Raw genomic sequence first — 24,602 nt, forward strand, 5'->3', positions numbered from 1 at the left:
TCCTGACCACACCCCCTACTGTCCCACCTCAGACTCTGGGCTCATCCCACAAATGAGCGCCCTCCCTCCCTCGTAGCCCATGCTCCCTGCAGTGATGGGCCCCAGCCCTGAGTGTCCACTGCTTCTACAGTGTCCACCACAGGGGACAGAGTCCCGGCTCACTCCCACGAGTGACAAAACTATGAGCAAGTGTCCCAAGCTCGGCTCTGGGGAGCAACATCAACGTTTCCCTTAACAGGCCAACAGCTAGCATCCTTCCCATACAGTATCACAGCTGCCAGGAGAACCTCTTATAACTGCCCGAGGAAGCTGAATTGTTACCAATTCCCAGTAAGAGTAGGGCGAGGAGAGACTTACAAATGTGGTAGACCCTAACACAAACGGCAGCTGATGACAACAATTTCCCTATGTCGTTGGGTCCTACCCGAAACTCAGCACCAGGAAAGGGCATGATGAGCAGAAAGAGATCTGTAGCTGGGTACATAGCCCTTGAATTACCAAGGGACAGAGACAGCTCATTCCCTACAATTATGTAGGACCTAGGACACAGACCATGCACCCCTACGTCGAGGCAGCTCCTGAGAGGTCGTACCGCTTGTGGTCATCAGCCCAACCCCTTGGTAGGCCCATTGGAGGAGAGGGAGTCACATCCAGAGCGAGAACCCCTCTAGGCAGACACTCACAGGGCAGCCCATCCCACTGTCACTGGGGCAGGCCAAACATAGCTAGGAGGGCAGACAGATCCCGAGCATCAGCTGCCCCATAGGCATCACTCTGGCCTAACATAGATAAGGCCAATCGCAGGGTACTCCAGATGTTCTCCGACATGGCGCCCCCCTCGCCCCGAGGGCCCCGGCTCTTCCTCTGCATGTTCAGAGCCTCTAGAAAGTGTTCCACAGCCTCTCTGTAGGGAAGAGGAGAGATAGTGAGGGAACAGCAGTGAATGAGGCGCATGGGGAATGGGGAGGGAGGAGAGGGAGGGAGGGAGGGAGGGAGGGAGGGAGGGAGGGAGGGAGGGAGGGTCATAACACGAGGAGCCCGAGACAAGATGCATCTGCTCACAAAGGAGCCCATCCTCACCGGTGAGCCCCAAGGTTGATGCAGCTGATGCCTAGGTTATAGCGAGACCGGATATACCCAGGCTGTAGCTCGAGGGCTCTGCGGTATGCGGCTACAGCTTCTTCGCTCTGGTTCCCATTGGCCAGTGTGGCCCCAAGTTTGTTCCACAGCAAATAGTCCTGGGACAGAGAGAGAGAGAGAGATCTGGGAATAGGAGCTAGGCCTCTGGACAACTTCCATCAATTCTGCCACCCACTTCACTACTGCTTGGTTAATGCAGGTCACTAACCCACTCTCTTGCCCTCAGTAGCTCCCAGCGTGCTCACTAGGTCACCCTGTGGCAGTCACACCTCCCTCCCGCGTCCATACACCCCCTGTCCTCCCCCCCCCACCCCCTTTCCCTTCCCAGTCTTCCCAAGGCTGTCGTGAAATCTCCCATGTGCAAATGACTCTTCAGCCGTCTTCCCCTGAGACTCACATTGGGACGAACACTGAGGGCAGCCGTAAAGCAGTCCACGGCCTTGCCGTACTCCCCGCTCAGGTTGAAGAGGACTCCCAAGCCACACTGCACATCAGGGTCGATGGATGTGGGGTCCAGACGCACAGCTGCCAGGAAGAGTTCTTTCACTTCGAGAAACAGGGAGCTAGGGAAGGAGAAGAAAAAGCACACAGCTAGGTAGATGGGTCCGTCTGTATTCCTAGCCCCCAAAACAACCCCTTAAAAAGTCAACCATACTCCCAAGATTCATCACTGTATCTCGTTTACCCAAACTCCACTTCCCAGCCTGCTTTGTTCATCACAGCCCTGCATGGTAGAATGGTAACCTCCTTCAAGCTGACCCTGGGTAAGCCATTTCACTCTTAGACTGTTGGACTCGGCATCCTGAAACTTCCCTCCTCACCCTAGGAACCCATGCACTCACTCAGACAACAGGGATCCCAAGACACGCTTGCTGGGACCCAGTCCTGCCCCACTCGCCCCTTCTTCACCAGGGGTCACCAGATGGGCATAGGCCGGTGAGTAGCGCAGCCAGTCTCGCAGGGTCTCACAGGCCTGCCGCTGCAGGGACTCGTTGGTGAAGCTTACAGCCAGCGCCATCAGTGCTGTCCGGTTATCTGGCTTCAGCTCCAGACACCTGATGGCACAAAGATGAGCAGACTGAGAATCTACACATGACACCAGCAGCCCTCAAGCACCAGGAGCCCATGACCAAGCTTTGAAATACACTCATGAATGCCTCACTTCTGCCTGCTCGGGTCAACACAGAGAAGAATCCTCTGGCCTTCGAGTTAATATTAAAGATCCCAACCCTGAGAAGGCAAAGCTTCAGCAGGCAAAGACCAACCAGGATCCCACAAATACAATCAAAGCTGACGGAGGATCAGAATCAAGCCTTCCGCTCACTCCTCCAGTCATTACTGAGCCATGCTGACTCAGGACAATCTCAGATTCATTCGTATGCTAGTGGTCAGAAAAGACAAGGCCCTGGTTCTGGTACCTGTTAGACTAAAGGCCGACATCTACATGTACCTGCCCTCACGGTGGCACACTCACCTCCGCAGGGCACTGATAGCCAGGAGCTCTTGCTCATTCTCAGCCTGGGTGGTACCCAGATACTGCCAAGCCTGGAGAGAAGTTGACAATTCCATCACTGACTTTGTGTCTGTCCTCTCCTCCATGGGCTTCCCCCACGCACCATCTCACTGGCAGCTGGAGGAGACCACACCCCATCTGCATGCCTCTCTGGGTCCCCCCCACAAAACTGGACGAAGCCCACTCACTTCCATGTGCTTAGGGTCCTGCTGCACGGCAGCCTCAAAAAGCAGCACAGCATTGGGCAGGTCTCCCTCCTCAAGTCGACGCAGTCCTTCTTCAAAAGCCTGAGGGTGGTCCCGCAGGGGATTCTCCTCCTCAAACTGGTACCCCTAGAAAGAAGAGAATCGAGGGGGAGAACTCCTAAGAGGGGATCTAGGCAGTCAGGGCAGCAGGGCTGGGAAACCAGCAGTCAAGACAGGTGGAGAAGGTGAAGGCTTCCTTCCACGCCGGTGCAGCAAAGTCTCCGAATCGTGAGGCCCATCCATGACAAAGTGAAGGGGAGTGTCAACTCACTGCCATCTGCTATTCATAGTGAAGGAAGCTGGCTGAGGCTGGAAGTATCTATGCTGCAATTATAAACTTATTTTAGGAGGCCTTCCCAAGCCTGCATTGCCATATCTTCAACTTCTCTCCACTGGACAGAGCGCGCCTCTCCACGGCACCCGCCTATCACAGTGAAAGCTCACCTCAGGGCCCAAATCCTAGTGTGATGGTGGGTGAGGGGACTGTGACATCAGTCAGAGGCCCCGCCTTCAAGGCAAGGCTTGCCCAACTCAGGGACTGCATGAACTGACTGGGTGCATCAGAAATAATTTATTCCCCATAACTACATTTGTTTGTTTCTTTTGTTTTTGTTCATTTGTTTTTTTTTTAGGTGGGGTCTTGCTATGTAGCTGAGGCTGGCCTCAAACTCACAGCTTTCTTCTTGCCTTGACTTTACAGACATAAGCCACCATAGTGGGCTTCTAGACTTTAAATACAACCGGGATCCCAAAATCTAGCTGGCACAGAACACTTCTACAAGACACTGATCTCTTCCAGCTGGGGGGATTCTCAACTGAGCAAGTTACAGTGCCGCCTCAAAAGCTTTGCCAACTAGCATTTGATGTGAACAGGAGGAGGACAAGATGAGGCCAAAGTCACTGGTAAGCCACAAGGCTTTGGACAAATAAAACATTCCTTTGGGGGAAGTTACCGTCACAAAAAAAGAATGAAAACCATATGCAGGTCACCAGACAGTTTGGTGAACAATTTCAAATACAGTACAAACATGGAGAACTTAGCAGTAAACTGTACAGAATAAAGACAAGACGTCCGTCCTGTTTGATTATCATTGTGAAACAACGAATCAGAAGGGCTACATTCTATAGTGCAAGTCATTGCTGTAAAGGACAATTAACAACTTCAGTGGGGTTCAAAACATGAGACTGGCTGCTGGAGATGGCTTTGAGGGAAATGTGTCACATGGATAGTTGGGAATATTAAAAATTCCGTAAAAACCCTACTACAAAGGATAGCATGCCTTCTCAGTAAGTGACCAGACAATAAATGTCACACCTTGCAGGTTCTACTGCAACTACCCAGCTCCACCACAAGAGGGCAAAAGCAGCCAGGGGCAGTATGCAATGAGCATGGCTATGTCATCATCAAATTTTACTCATGGACATTCTCAGCCATTGAGCCATTTACAAATGAGTGGCAAATCCACTTATCTACAGGTCACACATGCTCTAGATCACCTGAATTCAAAAGAATAAATATGTTTACACTCAACCTTAACTGCTATCCATCAACCCATCCTTTAATGACACTCCGTGGGAAGCAGATTGTTACATATGATGTAATTTCCTAATTAATGTAATTTATGCCTCAAAGCTACTGAAAGCCTTACTAAAAGTCTTAAGCGCTGCCCACTAACAGTGGCTGTAGCTACTTCCTGAAGGTAGAAGGCCTGTGTGTAGCAGCCAGCAGTGATGAATGTTCTCATGTCTCTACAAGACAATGTGACGAATGAATACAATCATCTCCCGAACAGGAGTTCCCTCTGGACCCTATTACCTATAATTTTAAGGTCTCATCAATTACTGCTCAAAGAGTTATTAACTATTATCCCCCTGTGCAAAAAGAAAAGATTTGCAGAGATGGGAAAAGAACCCTCTGAAGGAGCCCTTCACAGCCTACAGAGTGCAGAGAGCTGAGCACTGCTCTGCATTCTGAAAGCTCTAACCCAGCCAGTCATCTGGTCTGATCCACTGCCCTGGGCTGTTGCAAACTCTCACAGGATCACACTGTGGATACAACATGGCTTCTACATCACAGAAACTCTTTTCCTAACAGTGACAGTGTCTCTTTAGGCCACGTGTGTATGAAAAAAAGTCTAAGGATTATCAATAAAAAATGCTTAATTCTAAAAAGTATAAAGAGGGATGAGGAGATAGCTGAGTGGATAAAGCAGACGTAGGCAAGCAGGAGGATCAGAGTTCAGATCCCCAACTCCCAAGATTAAAAACCAAGCAAGCATGTGTTCCCATTGGAGAGTGGATCCCCAAGGCAAGCTGGCCAGCTAGACTACAGCTTTGTCAATGAGCCCTGGGTTCATGAAGAGAGAAAGAGGAGAGATGACAGAGAGAGAGAGAGAGAGAGAGAGAGAGAGAGAGAGAGAGAGAGAGAGAGAGAAAGAGACTTTGCCCTAGGCAGGAAAGTAGAAAGCAACAAAGAAAGACACCTCATCATAATACCTGGCCTCAACACACACATGCACACCAGACACATGCAAAAAAAAAAAAAAAAAAAAAAACAAGTAACAACTAAAAAGCACACAAAGACCCATGAACCCACTTTTAAAGTATTTCATATAATTCAGTACAACTTAGCTTAAGGACAGACAGAACATAACTTCACTATTAGTAAGTAATAAAAAGGAGCATTTTTGTGAAGCATTAGTGCAGGGTTTTCTAAGCCAAGTTTTGCAAGATTTCAAGGTATCACTAACATCAAATAGGGTTCATGGATCTAATAACGTAATTATATTTTTTGTTTGTTTTGAAACACAATGTCGAGTTAGCCTAATTTACAATTCTCCCAACTTAGCCTCACAAGTGCTAGGTTACAGGTGTGTACCACCATGCCTGGTTCCCTCATTATAGTTTTAACTTTTCTACGTATTTGGCCCAGCATGTCTTAAATTTAGCACTTAAATAGTAAATGCTAAATCCAGCTTCAAATTTAAAAAGTTAGTCTGTGAAGTATGTCATAAATTCCAGAGTAATACTGCTCTTATGAGAACAGTGCTTATGTCTCCATTTATCAAATGTATGGAAATGCTAATTATAAGTCAACAACATATCAAACTATTAATGTAGGGCAACAAGAGTGTTATTCTATAAGAGGAATTTATACTGTGGCAAAGTACAAAGTGAGATTCCCTAGAAGGAAGCAGCCCCTCGATGCACCACACAAGGCCATTCTTGGACAAGCCCAGAACACATGGAAACACCACGGTCCCATTTTCCCTTGCAGCAGATTGTTCTGAGGCTCTCGACCCATGACCTTCTTCTCACAGTCCCTGAACTTCCTTCCTCCAGCTTGGCACATCTCCCTACGTCAACATTCACCTCCACCACCCAGCTCCACAGCTCAGGGCCTGGTCCTTCCTCCTCCACAGCTGAGCTGAGAAAGAGGTGTTACTCTGATGGGGCTGTCCTTCTGTCTGCTGTGAATATATATTTCTCTTACTGGTTGATGAATAAATGCTGATTGGCCAGTAGCCAAGTAGGAAGTATAGCCCGGGCTACCAGACTAGGAGAATTCTGGGAAGAGGGACACAGAGAGGAGCCGCCAGGGAGAACCATGTAGCTGAGGAGGAAGCAAGAGGGCCAGGTATCAGTAAAGCAAGACAAAGTGGAGACACACAGATGAACCGAAATGAGTTAATAATTGAGAGAGAGCAAGCCAAATAGGAAGCCTGAGCCATCAGCAAACAGTTTATAATTAATATAAGCCTCAGCGTGCTTATCTGGGACAGGACAGGACAAAAACCTCTCATCATCATTATTCCATTCCTGTTGTCTTCCCCTTCATGTTTCAACTCAGAGGCTCAATTACCAGCCACGTCCCCAGAGATCCTGAAACTCATAAGCAGATTTACTCACAAACACCTAAGCCAAAAGCACACATTACATGCAAAAATCCAAACATCTTCACCACAGACTACTGGGAAATGTTCCTATTGTTTAAATTAGTAATGTAATTCTTTGAAATCCTGAACTGGGACAAGAGCCTGGTTCCTACAAAAGATCAGAACTCAAATGAGAGCTGAGGGCATAGCTCAGTGGGATAGTTAGTCCTTCCTAGCACACACCACCCCTGGTTTGATCCCCAGATTGAACTCACTAGCTAAAAAAAAAAAAAAAAAAAAAAAGGACATACATGTCACAGCTTGGACAGAGAAACTACCATTGTCCAGCAGAACGACCAGCAGCAGATAAATTGTCTCAGTACAACCTCCAAAGAGGACCTACCCATCATGTGTAAGTCTCCCTCATGGGCATTATGTCACTGTATGATGTGCAGAGGTATTCTTACTAACTGCTACATCTTAGGACCATTCAATTAGTGGACATCAAGAGCCAAGGTATCATCAGACTCCACAGAAAGAGGCTCAAAAGCAGCAATGGCTTCAGCATGGAAACTCTTCCCATTCAGAACCTGGAAAGTCAGGGGCTCCTACCTTGTCGTAGGAAGCGGATGTGAGGTCATCATAGTCAGACAGCCAGGGGTGCGCCTCAGCATCCCGTTTTGCCATCTCCTCCAACTCTGCCTGCAACTTGTCCCAGAAATCGACATCAGACTGTAAGGAAGGGAGGGCAGATAGAGAAAGGCAGTGTGTCGTGACCACCCCACCCACCCTCCACTCTACTGAGGTGTGTCCCTAGGGCAATAGGTCTTAAACTTCAACATGTTCAGCAACCATCAGAGAAGCTTTGCAAAATGCAAATTTTCCAACCATCCCCCAAGATTCTGATGCAGAAATCTGGAATGATGTCCAAGAATTTGCATTTTTAAAAAACACGTATCCCACATCTACGCAATTGACACAGATGACCCAGCACACTATGAGACAATGCCCATCACCTCTGACACTAACAAAGCCATACTGCCCCTGGGAGGAAATGGCCCTGGGGCACTTGTGTCCACACCAGCTGTTCTCACCTCTATTGCTGACTTGGCTCGCTCAAATTCCACATCAAGGGCAGCTGTGTTGTTTCCTGATCTTGTGAACTGATCGACCCAGGCCTCTGATGTGTCCTGTGACAAAAGATGATCAATGCCACCTCACCAACTTCCTTCCCATTAACAGTGACTGAGAGCCCACTAGACACCACCAGCCTGGATACTCTCAGAATCTTTCCCCCACCCACTCATGATCTAGACGCCACAAGGCAACCTGTCATAAAGTCCCTTCCCACTGAACACTGGCCCCACCTTAGGCAGCAGTCTTCAGGTGGGCTGGGGAGTGACAATGTCCTACCTGCTGCTGTATAAACTCTGCTGCCCACTGCTCTGCCTGAGCTCGGCCCGACCCTGCAGCGGACTCCAGGGACACCTGCCCTCGCCAATCTGTCGCACGAATTTCAGGAACTGGGGCACAGAGACACACATAGGCACCTTGGGACAGGACTTCTAGGTGCACACTCTCAACTATGCCCAAGGAGACCCTGCACTCGCCCCTCCCTAAACACCTCTAGCTGCATCGAGATAACGCTAAAGACACTAAAAAAAAAAAAAAAAAAAAAAAAAAAGCAGAGATCAAACACTTAAACATGGGGGAGGGGTTCTGCCCCTCCAGAGTTGAGAAGGCACAGAAAAGACAATGGGTTTGCAGACAAAGATATGAGGAAAATAGTGGGAAGATGCAGCCAGATCCAAAATCTCCATTCTCCAGAAGGAAGACAGTTCTAGAATCTCAGTGCCACTTTACACCATCGTAGAGTGAAGGAAAGACGGCTTCTACCTTCAGTCCCAGCTCTGCCGAGCACAGCAACAGGAGGCAACTCACCTCCAGAGTTAGCCAGTTTGGGGTCGTCCACTTTGGACACAAAGTCACTGGCTGTGTGCCGCAGGTCCTCCTCGGGATGGTAGTCATCGTACCTGTGGCGAGCAAGCAGGCTTAGGCCATCCACCCACTGCCCATGCTCTTCCCCAGTCCTGGCCCACAGCAAACACTGCTGTTCTTGGGAGGAGAACAACAATGCTATCCCACTATGGCAAGGAGCTGCAAGCTCCAGTACAGTAAAGAGGGTATCTCAGTGGAAGCTGCAAAGAGAAGAAGAGAATAGCATGCTCGGAGAAACATGGTTAGACAGTTACAAATCCCTAATAGGTGAAATACCAGTAATGCTAATGGGAATGTTAATAAATGAAGTAGAAAAGAAAAACCTGCAAGCTGCATGTGGGTGGAGAATATGGACGGGGGAGGCTGGGCAACTGCCCAAATCATACTTTTTATGCCATCCAAGAAAGAGACTGAACTCACCACCGATCGGTGGCAGATGATCCCTCTGGCTCTCCCAACCACAGCTTCTCCTCAGACTGCTCCAGATACTCCTCAGCCCATCGGGCGGGGGACACGGACAAGGGGTCTGCAAAGAGCAGTTGTGGAACTCATCAAGACTCCAGTGTAAGATAGAGAAAGTAGTGCAGATTCACTGACCCACTTAGCCAAACCTAAGCACACAGAACCCTGGAGAGCCCCTCCTTGGAAGAGAATTCTAATGCACCCAACATCCTCTTCACTGGCTGAGCTATTCCCAAGGGGGCCAAATGGAAGTTTATGGAGAGCTGGGAAGAGCAGACCTACTAAGGAAGATCTGGAAATAACTTAGCACTCCCAAGGCTGAACCAGAAGGCTGGAAAGTTGAAGCCTATAGAAAGAGCCTATCTTTAAAGGATGGTAGGGTAGAAAGACGTCTCAGTGGTTAAAAGCACTGGCTGTTCTTCCAGAGGACCTGGGTTCAATTCCCAGCACCCATATGATAATTCACAACTGACTGTAATATCTTAGTTCCAGGTGCCCTCTTCTGACCTTAAGGAAACCAAGCACACAAGTAGGTGTACAGACACATGTAGAAAAATACACATAAAATAATTTTTCAAAAATCTTTATTAGTGTATATCAGTTGTACAAAATTGGGGCTTCAATACACCATTTTCATACATCCATATAATGAATTTTAATCACATCAACTCCTCTTTCTTTGGGGGAATGGAGGTTTTAGGATGTCTCTCTATGTAGTCCTGGTTGTCCTGGAACTCACTACATAGACCAGGCTGGCCTCAAAACCACTGAGATCCACTTGCCTATGGCTAGGATAATGGCAGGAGCCACCATGCCCAGCCACACACACACACCCTTTACTTCCCAACTTCCCCTCCTCTTTCTTCCTTCCCCCTTCACCAGCCTTCCAAATCCTTTTCGGTGACATCTACAGTGCTCAGTAAGAAGCAGGGAGCAGCCAGGCTCCTTTACAGGAACTATATATAAAGTATCAAGTACAGTGTACACCAAACCTGGACACTCCACAGCACTCACAACCCACTTGGGGAGAGTCAGAGCTGCACGAATCCTCATAAGAGGCCCCTACACCCAGAGATAATTCTATCCTGACTCTTGTCGCCGTGTTGTTGCTGTTTGGGGCTTTTTAAGACAGGGTCTCACTATGTAGCCCAAGCTGGCCCCGAACATTTAAATAGGCCATGTTTTTCAGTCAAATTCTAAAGTTATCTTAGAAACTCTAGTGACAAAGGGCACCAGAAACATGGGAACAAACACTAAATGAGGGCACTGAACTGTTTCTCAACTCCTTGAACTTTGTCCTACCAAGCAAGCAGTGAGCAGATTAGTGTTGCCGAGGTAGCAGAGAAGGCACAAGCCCAGGTTCCACCTTCTACTCTGTCCCCATCTTTACATCCCAGATGCCGACAAGGTAATCCAATCCCCAACTGGAAGGTGTGACTGTCCTGCTGTAATACTGAGAAAGCACCTCATGCCCTTAGGATTGATGTACATCCCACTTTACCTAAGACTTGGCCTGAACAATTTCAACAAAGCATTCTCAAACTCTGAGAAAAGAATGTCAAACTCTTAAAGAAAAAGAGCCAAGGGTCTCAGAATACACACACCTAATTGTGAGAAGTCGTGCATAATTAGCATAATATGCTGAATATGATGAATAACTGTTTGGGTTTACAGATCCCATGTTTTAATTTCAAGGACCGTCAACAACTACAGGCTCTGTTCTCAGGGCCTCGGGTAACATTTTTCTACTTCCCTACCATAAGTAGATGGTGGCTTATATATGGAGACTGAAAAACAAATGTTTAACATCAAAACAGATTTGAGTAACAACTCCCAGCTCCTTAGTCCTGATCTGTTGAAAAAGAACCATTCTCCTGCTCACTCTCCATTGCCTCCTTACTCTCACTTTGGCTGTGAGAGATCCTGAGACCACAGTCACAAGCTACTTCTGTAGAATATCCTCACCAACAACAAAACAACAGAAAAATCTACACTGTCTGGACTTTACCACATGCACACCACACTTTAGGGGCAAAAGAAACCAGGTGACAAGCACCATCCTTACATTCTACAATTCAGGTCAGGGTGTGCACATCAGTGTTAAATTCCTGCCTAGCATTCGAAAGGGCATGAGTTCAATCCCCAGCTATTACAACAGTAATAGCAACAACAACCTAACACAGTTTGACGCTGGGTCTCAAGACGCTGAATTTTCCAGCACTAGGAACCTGCCCCAACAAAGGGATTAGAGAAAATAACCAAATGAACAACATTTGGCTTCACAACCTTTTTGAGAAATCCTTACAGAAAACCAGATCCATTTGGACACACTTGGAACTGAAGCAATAAAGACCAAAGAGAAACAGTGATTGTCTTAGGTCACACATAAGCAGAGTTTGAGCCAATGACCTGGATATCACATTCCTGTTTGCATCATACTTCTCACAGAGCACATCTCCTACAAGTGGAAAAGTCAAACACTCAACGCCCTACTCTAAGCAGTGAGAGTTCTGTGGAAAGGAGTGTAGGTTCTAGAGTGAGCCTGAGGTCACCCACATTCAAACCCCAACTCCACTGTGTACTTCAGAGTAGATACTTTAACTTCTAAGTTTCCACTTCCTTATCTATAAAACAGACAGTAACAAACAGCTCATAGGGGTGTCTGCAAAATTATAATTCAGAGGCCAGGCAGTGGTAGTGCACAACTTTAATTCCAGCCCTTGGGAGGCAGAGACAGGTAGATCTCTGTGAGTTCAAGACCAGCCTGGTCTATAGAGTGAGTTCCAGGACAGCCAGAGCTATATAAAGAAACCCTGTCTCAAAAAACAAAACAAAACAAAAATAATAATAATAAATAAAATAAAAGGCAGTACAAAGCCGGCTGCTATCATTACTGTCTGGGGAGGGCAAACCTTACAGAGCATCACAGGGAGACTGTCGCTCCTCTACTCCATAGCTGCTCCTCCTCTTTTCAGGGAAGAACTAGCACCAGCACATTCTGCCAGTGCTTCTGGCGACTTTTCCTGTAACAGCACAAGCTGGTAGTTCATAGCTGCCCTATGACCTTCACACACTGTGGTGGCCATTCTTGCTTGTCATCTTCACTACATCTGGAATTAACTACAACCCAACAAGCTGGGAACTTTTTCTTAATTAAAACATTTGAAGTGGGAAGACCTACTTTTTTTTTGGGGGGGGGAGTCAGACAGGGTTTCTCTGTATTACTTTGGAGCCTTCCTGGAACTCGATCTGTAGACCAGACTGGCATCAAACTCACAGAGATCCGCAAGCCTCCGCCTCCCCGAGTGTTGGGATTAAAAGCGTGCACCACCAAGGCCAGGCTTGGGGAGACTTCCTTTTAGTCTGGATCTTCTGGACCACAACTTTGCTGCTGCCTGTAGATTAAGGCTGGAAGTCACATCTATTCCAGACATGGAAGAAGCAAGCTTGCACTCCACTCTCCCTGTTTGCTCTCCTCACTGGCAAGCCCATTCCTTTACTGGCATCAGAACCTATGTCTTTGACATTGTGACATACTAAAGACCAGCTGAGACATCTAGCCTCATGAACTAAACAACTACTGGATTCCTGGACCTCCAGTTGGTAGACAGACATTGCTGAATTAGCTGGGCCACAGCTTGTAAACCACTCTAATAAATCCTCCCCCCCCCCCCCCGTGTGTGTGTGTGTGTGTGTGTGTGTGTGTGTGTGTGTGTGTTTTCTGTAAGTTTCTGTTCCTCTAGATAACCCTGATTAATTAATACACACAGTATTATGTCAACTGAGTCCGTCTAAATTCAGAATACCGCAGGCTGAGTTTTATCTCCAGATTTGAGTAAACACAAGATGCCAACTGGCCAGAAAACACAACAGATGCTTCTATCAGTAGTATGAGAGACCAAAAAGGGGGGATGGGTCTTGTATAGTGATGGACTAAGTCTTGACTGGGTGCTTATGCAAATCTACACAGCTGATGAAGCTGCATAATACTGTTCACACACAGATAATGAATGGAATGCAAAACTGAGGAAAACCAATGAGCTATATGAAATGTACCAAAGTGGATCTCCTGATCACCACAGGGAGAATCTGAGGTCGTAACAGAACTTTCCTGAATGTTTTCTTTTTATTTATTTTTCTGAAATTAGCAGTAAGACTATAAAATTTTCCATATAAAAAAAAAAAAAAAAAAAAAAAAAACAACTAGCCAGGTGGTAGTGATGAACACCTTTAATCCCAGCACTTGGGAGGCAGAGGCAGGTGGATTTCTGTGAGTTAGAGGCCAGACTGGTCTAACCCTGTCTTGAAAAAAAAAAAAAACAAATAAAATAAAAAGATGAGCTTCAAAGTTCCTTTTGAGTAATTCTAGAATATTAAACATGGGAATTAAAAGATAAAAAGAACCTACAAAGCCTATAATCCCAGCACTTGGGATACAGAGGCAAAACTCAGTTCAAAGCCAGCCCAGGCTATATAGTAAGACCTTTTCTCAAAAAAAAAAGGGGGCGGGGCATAAGGGTACATGCCAGTAACCATAGTAACCATAACGTTCACCAGAGACAGCCACAAATGTAAGCCAACCTGATATACAAAAGCAAGCTGGAGGCACAGCAGGGCTACAGTGAGATTATTGTCTCACAAACACCAAAAAATAATTAGCTAGTAAGACTTTTTAAAGTACAGGATTTTGTTTCGAATCTACTTGCCCATAAAACAGTTAACTCATATCATTGACATACCAGCCACAAACACTAAGAGAAAGACATTTTACAGCATGAACTCTGGGGCTGCAGAGATGGCTCGGTGGTTAGGACACCAGCTTATTTAAAGGTTCTTCCAGGTGACCTGGGTTCAATTTCCAGGCCCCATTTGGCAGCTAACAACAATCTCAAACTCCAGTGCTAGGGGATTTGACAGCCTTTTCCAGCTTCTGCAGGTAATGCATATATGTGACACACAGACAAACATGCAGGCAAAAAGACCCATATATATAAAATAATAATAATAAAAATAAGAAATCTTTTAAATAAATTATGAATTCCTAGCAAGTAAATTTCTTTCAGCTTTTGCTCCCAACTCTCCACTTGTTCATTCACTATCAAAGGTCTACTACAACGGGACAGTTTTACAGAGACCACTTGCACACGGCACCATTCCAGGTACCCACATCCGGGCCTCTGTGAAGCAGGAATAGTTGCAAACAAATGTGCAAACCGGATGAGCTCTCCAAAGACAACCAAGCAGGTGAGGCAGGTCCAACATGTTTTTCTAAGGCTGTTCTCATTTGTGAATTAGGGGAGATGTCACAGGCAGGAAGTAATTAGTTATAATAAAATCAGGCTCACATTGTGCTTTGCTGAACAAACAGTTTGTTTGTTTGTTTGTTTGTTTTGCCTGTTAGCTTTAAATTATGGAAATGACTAATGCCCACCCATTCCAACCAGTCACTCTGTACTAAGGTTTGTGTGGACACCTGGAAGGTTCAGTCCAGCAGAGGGTCTCTAGATAGCTCGGATTCTGACTTGAGGCAATTCCACAGGGAAGCCTTGAGAGTATTCTAAAACTGAGGATTTTGGAATTGTTCGAAAGTACAGTTGCTGGGTGCAAGCAGGCATGAGCTTGGATATCAAATCTCCTCCTGACACTTTGTAAGATTTCCAAATCTCAGCCTAGCCGAGACGGCTCAGAACTAACAGCAAACCCTAGAACACTGTCTGCCCTCCTTGCTTTAGGAAAGGGCATCTGGGTGTAATGACCTATAACCACTTACACTAGTCGTTGGGCTCCGGGGCATTTCTCCTGTGTTCAGAGGAAGCCCTACCTTCAGGAGAATGAGAAATGGTCAGAGGAAATGCCAACTAAGTCCTTAACTCAAAACCCTTCGACTACTCAGGACACTGTGACTGCCCAGAGGCTAGAATCTTTGTAACTTTCCCCATTCATATCTCTTCTCATCCTCGGATTTCTCAGCGTAGAAAAAAGGCCAACAATGCTTTTCTCAGTGAGCAATCAGGAGAGGAAGGCTGAAGACTCTGCCCCCCCCCTTCGCCCCAATCCGATAGCTTGGTGTGTGCAGCCAAGGGAGAAAGAGCATAAAGTACAGGCCCGGCAGGACAGACTGACAGCTTGGTCCACAGTCAAACCCCAACTACACCCTAGGGAGAACCCTAAACAGCGAGTTTAAACTAAACTGCCTTCTAGACATGTGTGCTCACCACAGACAGTGCTGCCCTCAAGCGTGGCCAGGGAAGCCTCTCTGCAGTGGTCAGCAGGTACTGACGGAAGTGCTGAGAATAAGTAAGAGACTACCAGCACTCAGCCCTCACTGGGACATCCATCCTCAGAAGCGGGGGTGGGGAGGACGTGGGACCCAGAGGATGGAGTGGGGTGCAGTGACACACCGTCTTCAGGACATGGCGTGCCCATTGCACCCATGGGCTCATTTCAGCGGTAGTCACCTGCACGGGGTCATGTCAACAAGATCAGGTGACATCTGAGAGGCAGCATTAACTGGACTCAGCGGACTATTAACACAAAAGAAAGGGAAGAGAGGAAGGGGCATGGAGGGAAGCAGGGCATGTTGGGTATCTAGAGGGAGTAGATGGAGGAGTCGGGAGTTCTTCCAGAGAGCCCGGGTTACATGTGACCAAGATGCACTGTTTACATGTATGAAAATGCCTAAGAATAAATAAAGGCTATGTTATTAATTAAAAAAAAAAAACACCTAGCTGGGTGGTGGTAGCCCACGCTTTTAATCTCAGCACTTGGGAGGCAGAGGCAGGGGGAATCTCTGTAAGTTCAAGGCCAGCGTGGTCTACAGAGTGAGTTCCAGGACAGCCAGGAGCCAGGACTGTAACACAGAGAAATCCTGTCTTGAGAAAAAAAAAAAACTATACCTCAAAAACTCAGTATGCTTATCTGTAAAGTGGTTCTGAAAACAGTAGCTAGAACTTGGGTTGTCATGCAGTTTAAACAAACAACAAATTCAATGCACTTCACACAGAGCTCAGAACACACTAAGTACACAGAAGCTAATATTATTATTAACATTGTAGATGACCTTTACCCTCAAAGGCCACTCATTCCTCTATAACAACAATAGAATAGTTCCCGGAACTCATACAGACACAAAACTACAGATTCCAGTCTCTTATATGAAATGATCTATCTGAATATAACCTATACATCCTCCTTTGTTATTTTAACATCTCTAGATGACTATTAGTACCCAGTATATAATATAAATGCCAAGTATATAGTAATTACATGGATCAGGAAATAATGAATACACACACACATACACACACACACACACACACACACACACACACACACACACACACGTGCATACACATATACAAACAGCCAGGCATAGTGGTTCACACCTGGAATCCCAGCACTCAAGAGGCTAAGGTAGGAAGACCTCAGTTACATAGGGATTTGGAGGCTAGCCTGGTCTACAAGAGACCCTGTCTAAAAACTCAAAAAGTATGTATACTTTTAGTATAGACATAAGGTTTTCCAAACATTTTTCATGCACGATTTGTCCAATCTACAGATAAGGAATCTACAGATACAGAGACAGCCTAGTTTCTGAACACCATAATTCTACTTGCCCAGACCCCAATTCTACTCAAGATGGCTGAATGCCAGACTCCCAGGGGCTACAGTGATGATCTCTCTCCTCCTAGGCCATCCATCCCATCTCTAGTTCTCTGCATTAGGCTGGAGTTTCCTCTTTTTCTCTCTCCTTTCTCACTCTCTTCCCCCTCTCGTTTTTTCTTCATTCAAACATGGTTTTCCTTGTTTTTCAAGACAGGGTTTCTCTTGGCTTTGGAGCCAAGAAACTAGCTCTGCAGACCAGGTTGGTCTCAAACTCATAGAAATCTGCCTGCCTCTGCCTCCCAAGTGCTGGGATTAAAGGCCTGAGCCACCACCACCTGGCTTCAAAGCCAGTTTTCTACAAAACAAAACAAACAAAAATCTGGGCAGTGGTGATGTACGCCTTTAATCCCAGCACTCCAGAGACAGAAGCAGGAGGATCTCTGTGAGTTCAAGGCCAGCCTGGTCTACAGAATGAGTTCCAGGACAGGCTCCAAAGCTACAGAAAAATCCTGTCTCTAAAACAAAACAAACAAACAAACCCGGCTTTCTTGTTAATATGTTTTGATTCCCTCCAGTTACTACAAGAAGTCACATCTAATGTCCTACAGAAATTAATCAAGAAGTTAGAAAAAAAACATTACAGCTAAAAGTCACCTTATACCCTAAGAGGAATTATTACTGCAGTACAGAACTTTTAAACAAATAGTACAGGTTTTCCCACAAGCCTTACCTGTGACTTCGGCGATGAATTCTTGGGACCAGTCAGTCTCATTATAATCCTGAGCTACATCCACAGCATCTCCAGCCGCAAGAAACTCCTGGGCCCAATTCTCAGACAAGGCCAAGTCTGCTATACCAGGGGCTAAAAAGAGACAAGAGAAGACTAAGAAAAGGGAAACAAGCACCCATCACTCCGGAATACCACCTCCTTTGTCTCCTCACTCTGCTGACACCAGCAAAGTCATAGGATAGGAGCCCTCCGGCCTCTGTGCACAGAAAACACTGGTCTTCTTTCTCACCAGGCCCTCAACCTACCTCTCTGAGGTGCCTGGCGGAAGTTTGACTGTTCAATCTCCTGCATCTCTGCCAGGAGGTCATCCATCTTGAAGGTCTGAGGGGCCCGGGATACAAGGGGTGCATTCTGGTCCTGCAGGAATTCTGCCACCAACTATTACAGAGAGATAGTGAGATGAACTGTTAGGATCAGAGGGCCTCAGAAAGGGGCAGGACAGACTAGATGGGGATACTGATGTCAGAGAGATAGAAAATAGACACTGGAGACAATAAAGAAAAAAGCATCCATCTGTAAATTTGGAAACCAAAAGGAGTAGAAGAAAGCATTGGCATACAAGGAGAGAGTTCAACGTGAAGTATGAGTGGACTGTTTAAAGGTTAAAAAAAGTCATCATGGACCAAAAAGAGAGAGACAGACAGACAGAAAACTTGCTTTATTTACCTCATCTTCAGAACCTACTCCCAAGGGCTTGGAAACCTAAGAAGGAAGAAAAGAAGCAATAACACAGTCAGGAAGGGCACAGGCATCCGGAGTAGCCCCAACTTTAACTTTAGGTGACCTAAAGCAAGTGATTAAGCCTTCACAAAGCCTCGGCTTCTTTGTCTATAAAACAGTTGTCCTTGTCTGTGTACAGATGCACAGTGCTCACCCCATCGTCACTGAGTGGTAACTGCTATTCCTTGTAACAACAGAGAAAGCACCTATTGGGCTGACAAATGGGCTCTCCTGCCCTAGAACACTCACCGTCTCGGCGGCTGAGGCTCCTGGGGGCCAAGGGCCAGGCCTCAGTCCCTCCTGCCGAAGGGCCTTGTCCTGGGTGAAGTGGGTGGCCAGCTTCATGAGCGGGTTAGCACCCCCACACTCGCCCTCCACCAGCTCCCCGCATTGCCATGGTGACCACCAGCTCCCCTGATGGACACAAGATTAGAACTGTGGTCCCAGAGTCGGACTTTCCCAACGCACGCTTCGGCCCTCTAGAGCAGGTGGGCCCACGACTGTCCCACGCGGGCCAGGCCTCCAGGGCCAGGCGTCCTGCCGCTCGCTGGTCACCCCCTAGCTGTGTCCGGAGTCCAGGGGGAGTCTGTTTCGTCCTGCCTCCCCACTCCAAGCCTCGGCTTTCGGTTCGGGTCCTCCCGCAGCTGTCAGGACTGCATCTCAGACGCCACCCGCCAACTGCAGCCCGACAAATGGGCCTGGACCCCTGGGGAGCACGGGCACCGCGTCATCAACACGCCTAGACGGGGACTGCGACCGGACCAGAGAGAGCAGGATCGCCGACCGACCGCACACCTGGACCCGCACTCCAAGTCGGGGGTGCGCTGCGGGACCGATCCCCGTCACCTGAGCCCCTCCCCCGCCGGGCCGGCCCCGGCCCCGCGCCCCCAGTCCCGCTGGCCCAGCCCCGCCCCCGCTCCCGCTCCCGCCCCGCAAGGCCACCGCAGCAGCGGAGACTCGCGGCCCCGACCCCGCGCCCCCAGGCTCCGATGCTCACCGCCGCGGGCCGCACCGCAGGACCCGCCGGGGCACCCGGGGTGGGCTGGGGGAGGGAGGGGCGGGAGCCAGGGGCGGGGCTCAGCCTTAAAGGGGACGGGACGGCCGCGCTGCGGCCCAGATCAACGGAAGCTGGTGAGGGGGCGGGGCCTTGAGCTGCGCGGCGTAATGGGCGGAGCCAGGAGCCTTAAAGGGGAAGTCCTGGCCAGTTGGCTTGGCGAGCTCTCCAGTAGTCCCTAGAACGCCAGGATTTATTTTCTGGAAAATTCAGAGAAATGGAGCTAGCTAGGAAAGGCTTCTCGGGCTTTGGAAGGGAGCCAAGGTTGCAGGATCCAAGGCTCAACTCTCTTTCCTGGGTCTTCTCTCTCTCTCTCTCTAAATCGGCCAAACAGAACCTGGGAGATTTCGTGGGGTCAAATCCGTGACCTGCTTCGGCCTTGTGGACCTCACCCCCGCCCCCACCCCCACCCCTTCCAACGTGCTCCTTCAGGACAACGTCACAGCCTCCAAGGAGACCGAGGCTTGCCCCCAATTCCTCTCCCTTGCCTGTATAATGAGGAAAATTGCGCCGGATGATGACAAATTCTGGTGACTAAAATAGGGTCCTACGCATTCTGAGACCTCAAACCGGTAATGGATGGGAACGGTGCAGTGAGTCACTCCTTTCTCCTTCCAACATCACTACTGCTCAAGGTCATGATGGCCTGATTCCCTCAGCTCCAAGTTGGGAGAACGTGGCAAGAAATACCTTTGATGGGGGGGTGGATATGAACCTAAGCCTCAGGCTCCACCATCTGCCAGAGAACCTCAAGGGAAATAAACCTTGACGTCTCACCTAGGTCCAAGACCAAGGGACTCCTTGACGTCGTGGGGAAGGGGAGGGGTTCAGAGTGCTGGCTGGTGGGCTCGGATGAGATTAATGCTAGAAAAGCCAGACCATGCGGAAGCAGATAGTCAGCAGGTGGCGCTCTGGGGCAGGCTTTATCTTTACAGCAAAGGTAGCCTCACTTGGGGAATACAAGCTGTGTAAATCCATCCCTAGAAAGATAGGAATTGCCCTTATAGCAACAATGGTTAAATAAGGCAGAATATTGTGCAATGCTTTTGCCTTTAGTACATTGTCGATATTGTTCAGAGGCTCTAACCCCTATTTTCCAATTTACAATAAATCCCAGCCCCTCGGGTGTCCCCACTGATCCTAGGCTACCATTGTAAAGAAAAAAAGAAGAAGAAAAAACAAACAAACAAAAACTAGATCGAATAAACTAACCGCACCAAGGAAAAAAGGACGCCCTCTTAGAAGATGAACACTTAAAACAGGAGGCTGTCTGGAGAAAGCAGTGTTTAAGGAAACATGTAATGTTAACATCAAGGAAACAGGAAAGCATCTCCCAGTAACACTCAAAGCACACCACACACATAGCCTTCTGCTCTGCTAGGAGTTTAGTAACTGATTAGCAGTAATTCACTATGCCAAGCTCTTGGGAGAATGGTTGTAATAATAACTAAAGCTTATGAAATGCGTGTTAAACCCCAAGTGTTACACTAAACACTTGGTGAGCACTAGCACTTTTAATCATCATAATCTTCATAATACTCCTATGAAAAAGATATTACTTACAAATAAGACTCGTCCGAAAATCAAACATCTGGGAAGTCAGAATCCAGAGCTGGCAAGATGGCTCAGTAGGTAAAGGCATTTGTATACAGGCCTAATGGCCTAAATTTAATTCCGGGTCCCACAAAGTGGCAGAGAGAACTGATTCCCTCTGAGAGCTGTCCTCTGACCTCTACACACACACACACACACACACACACACACACACACACACACACTTTAATCAATGCAAGCATAGTTCCAGGCACTGACCCATATACAATCCTGCCTTCCATACTTGGAGATGTCATCCTTGTAGAGCCTAGAGAGCTTTGATGTAAGCCAAAGACTTCACAGAGTCTAGCCCACAGTCCCAGAGGTGTTGGAGAAAGACTAAGTTATGTGGGTGCTTAATATTTTGATATTTAGCCCATTGGGTTTCTAATGTGAAATCAAATCTTCATCTAAGTTCAACTTTAGAGCCATATTTCTAGCCATAAAATAAATATTTTTTATAAAGCAAAGGTAAATATTCCTTAATATTTAACCAATTCAACAGGCTGAAATCCTCTAATTTTCCGATATATGTTTACCATGCCAGGTATGGTTTTAAGCACTTTTCAAATATTCATTTATGTAATCCACTTAATAATAACTATTAATATTAAGCTGTCCCCATTCAAGAGGTAAGAACATTGAGACTCAGAAGTGTTGGGACTTTCCCAGGGTGCTGTCATTTCACAATAGGGGGAGGGGCATGGCTGTGTTACATTCAGAGTTCTTAGTGGTATATAATTTTCATGACAAGCCATTCTTTTGACTTTGAAGCAAAAAATGTTTTAAAACAGAAAAAACAAACAAACAAAAAAAAAAACTTAGCTTTTAGACTCTGCAGAAACTGGGAGTGGCCAGGCCCTGCTTTGCTGACCACTGACCTGGAGAGTCCAGTTCCAAAGTCCATATTCTTTTTATTTATTTATTTTTATTTTATTGGTGTTTTACCTGTATGTATGACTGTGTGAGGGTGGAGTTACAGACAGTTGTGAGCTGCCATGTGGGTGCTGGGAATTTGACCCTGGTCCTCTGGAAAAGCAATCAGTGATCTTAACCACTGAGCCATCTCACCATCCCCTTTTAAGTGTGTGGTCCAGGATGGCCTCAGACTCGTGGTCCTCCCACCTCCATCTCTTTCATCAAATCCTTCTGGTGTGCACCACCACAATGGGCGTCCGTATTCTTCAAGGCCGCACTGCGCTCTACTTTTGTTTTTCAATTTGGTTTATTTTTGTTTTTGTGACAGGGTCTCACTCTGTAGCCCAGGCCAGCTTCACACTTGCTGTAATCCTCCTGCCTCAGCTCCCTGTGTGCTAGGATCATGGGCATGACCTGCTATGTCTAGCGTTGGTGGGAAGAGGCATTATGAGCATTCCCATGTATCCCAGGCTAGCCCCGAGTTCCTGGTCCTCTTTCTGCTTTCTGAATCTTAGGATTGCACACATGTGACATCACATTTAGCCCCTTACCACCTTTTGGGGAGATGAACTCTGTCCCTGCCATGGATCCCTACGCCAATTCCCTGACCAATAATGAAATCTAACTCATGTTACAACCTTGCCTACTTTGTGTCCTTTAAGTGCCAATAATTTACACAATCTCATCACTTGAATGAGTAAATTTATTTGTATGTTTTCAAGTCCACGTTTTTTTCTTTTGAAGGGGGATGCTTTAGCCTTTGTTGTTTTTGTTTTTAAGATGAGGAATCAGCCATGCATAATGGCACACACCTTTGATCTCAGCAGTCAGAAAACAGAGGCAGGCAGCCCTTTGTGAATTTGAGGCCAGCCTGGTCTACATAATGAGTTCCAGGACAGCCAGGAGTATATAGAGATATCCTGTCACAAAGAAAAACAAACTTGAGTGATGGGAGATGCCATTATGTATATATGTTTCTCATACTGGTTAATAATAAAAGCACTGTTGGCCAATAGGAAAGGAATATAGGAGGGACTAGGAGACAAGGAGGAAACTGGAAGTAGTAAGGAAGAGTCAAGATGGAGAGTCTGGAGAGAGCAGTATGCAGCAGCCGGCTCCCGGTAAGAAGACCACGTGGAAATACATAGATTAACACAAATGGGTTAATACTTAAGACAGAGAGAGCTAGCCGATAAGAAAGTAGTAACTGGCCAACAGTATAACATCTAATACAGAGTCTCTGTGTGTTATTTGGGGCTGGCGGCGGCAGGACAAGACCAGCGGTGGCAGGAGGAAAAAACCTTACCCCTTACACTTGAGGATCCAACCCAGGCCTTGCCATGCTATATGAGTGCTCTACCGTTGAGCCCCGCCCCCCAGCTCTGTTTCTTGGGTGTTTAAATAGATGCGGAGTAATGCAAGTAGTCTCCATACTCTGGAAATCGCAAAACAAGGTCCAGTTTTCACACAGACACATTTGGAAGGATCTGTTGGTTACAAGTGTCCACCGCTCCTTCAGCCTCAGTAGTCATCACTGACAGAGACAACGAGACAACAGAAGAAAGTTGCATGTGCAGTAAGATGCAGCCATTTCCAAAGCCAGGCCCCCGAACGTACCTGGGAGATAGCAGTCTGTTTTAATTGTTCAAAATAGCAATAAGTACAAAGTCCAAGGCACATCTAGCACTACCCACCTAGGTTTGGGTTCAAAGTACCTACCTCACCCCCATTTGTCCCAGGGAATTTTCCCCAGAGAAGAAGGTAGTGCACACACCCTTTACCCCTGTGTCTTAGTCCATTCCACCTGCTATAAGAAAACACCTCGACTAGGTGACTTATAGGCAAGATCAAAGCACCAGCAGGTTCAGTATCTGATGAGGCTCTTGCCTCCTCATAACACCTTGCCTCTGCATCCCACAGAAATAAGAGGCAACGACCTCTCTGGAATCTCTTCAACAGGTCCTGCTCTCATTCACGATGGAGAGTTCTCTGACCTCATCACTTCTCAGACACCTGCTAGGGCCATCAACCTTGGCGGTGGGTTTTGGCTTGTGAATTATGGATGATACAAACTTGTGGTTTGAATGTGTGTTTCCCCACGGATCATGTGCTGGCAGCTTGTCCCCAGGATGGCAATTGTGACAAGAAGAAGCTTTAAGAATGAAGCCAATTGGAAGGTTCTGTGAATACAAAGAAGGAAGGGAAAAGGATGGGCGCTTCCTGCTTGAGATTGCTTCCCCCAAATAAGTGGTTTTGCACCCTTTTCATTATATTTTCACCAATCTCTTCAGTATGCTGAACAAATTGTGTGTGTGTGTGTGTGTGTGTGTGTGTGTGTGTGTGTATGGAAACATATGTTTGGGGGCTTTTGCTTTGGGGAGAATGAAATAAACACTTTACTCTCTTCCTTCGTTACATATAGCCGAAATTAGTATAAAAACTAATGTACAAAGACTCTGAAAGGTGAATAAATGAATAGCAGACCAAGGACTGTAGAATCCCAGGAAACAGCATAGAGATTTCTTTTTGCATAACATTTCCCAGGCATGGGAAAAATAGGAAAAAAAAAAAACTGTTGTTTCCATAGATTGCAGCGAGGAGCTGCTCTGCTATCTACAAAACCCTGACCCAGAAGCAGGTGGTCTACCAATGGTTCAGCTCCAGGTTCCACCCGAACCAGCATCGACAT

General features: G+C 47.0%; 1 protein-coding gene across 1 annotated transcript; it reads right to left on the reverse strand.

The window, feature by feature from the left end:
* Positions 1 to 321: 321 nt before the first annotated feature.
* Positions 322 to 24,602, reverse strand: Pex5 (peroxisomal biogenesis factor 5). The gene is given in 19 exon segments (XM_051173066.1): positions 322 to 904; positions 1,081 to 1,238; positions 1,538 to 1,703; positions 1,983 to 2,195; positions 2,615 to 2,685; positions 2,842 to 2,985; positions 7,386 to 7,505; positions 7,868 to 7,963; positions 8,187 to 8,269; positions 8,272 to 8,298; positions 8,718 to 8,806; positions 9,192 to 9,297; positions 17,569 to 17,700; positions 17,874 to 18,006; positions 18,295 to 18,330; positions 18,598 to 18,762; positions 18,869 to 19,026; positions 19,144 to 19,530; positions 24,542 to 24,602. Coding segments are annotated over 19 exon segments (2,547 nt in total). The 3' UTR covers positions 322 to 702.

This window comes from Phodopus roborovskii, unplaced genomic scaffold (assembly GCF_943737965.1).
Source record: "Phodopus roborovskii unplaced genomic scaffold, PHOROB, whole genome shotgun sequence".
Lineage (NCBI taxonomy): Eukaryota > Metazoa > Chordata > Mammalia > Rodentia > Cricetidae > Phodopus > Phodopus roborovskii.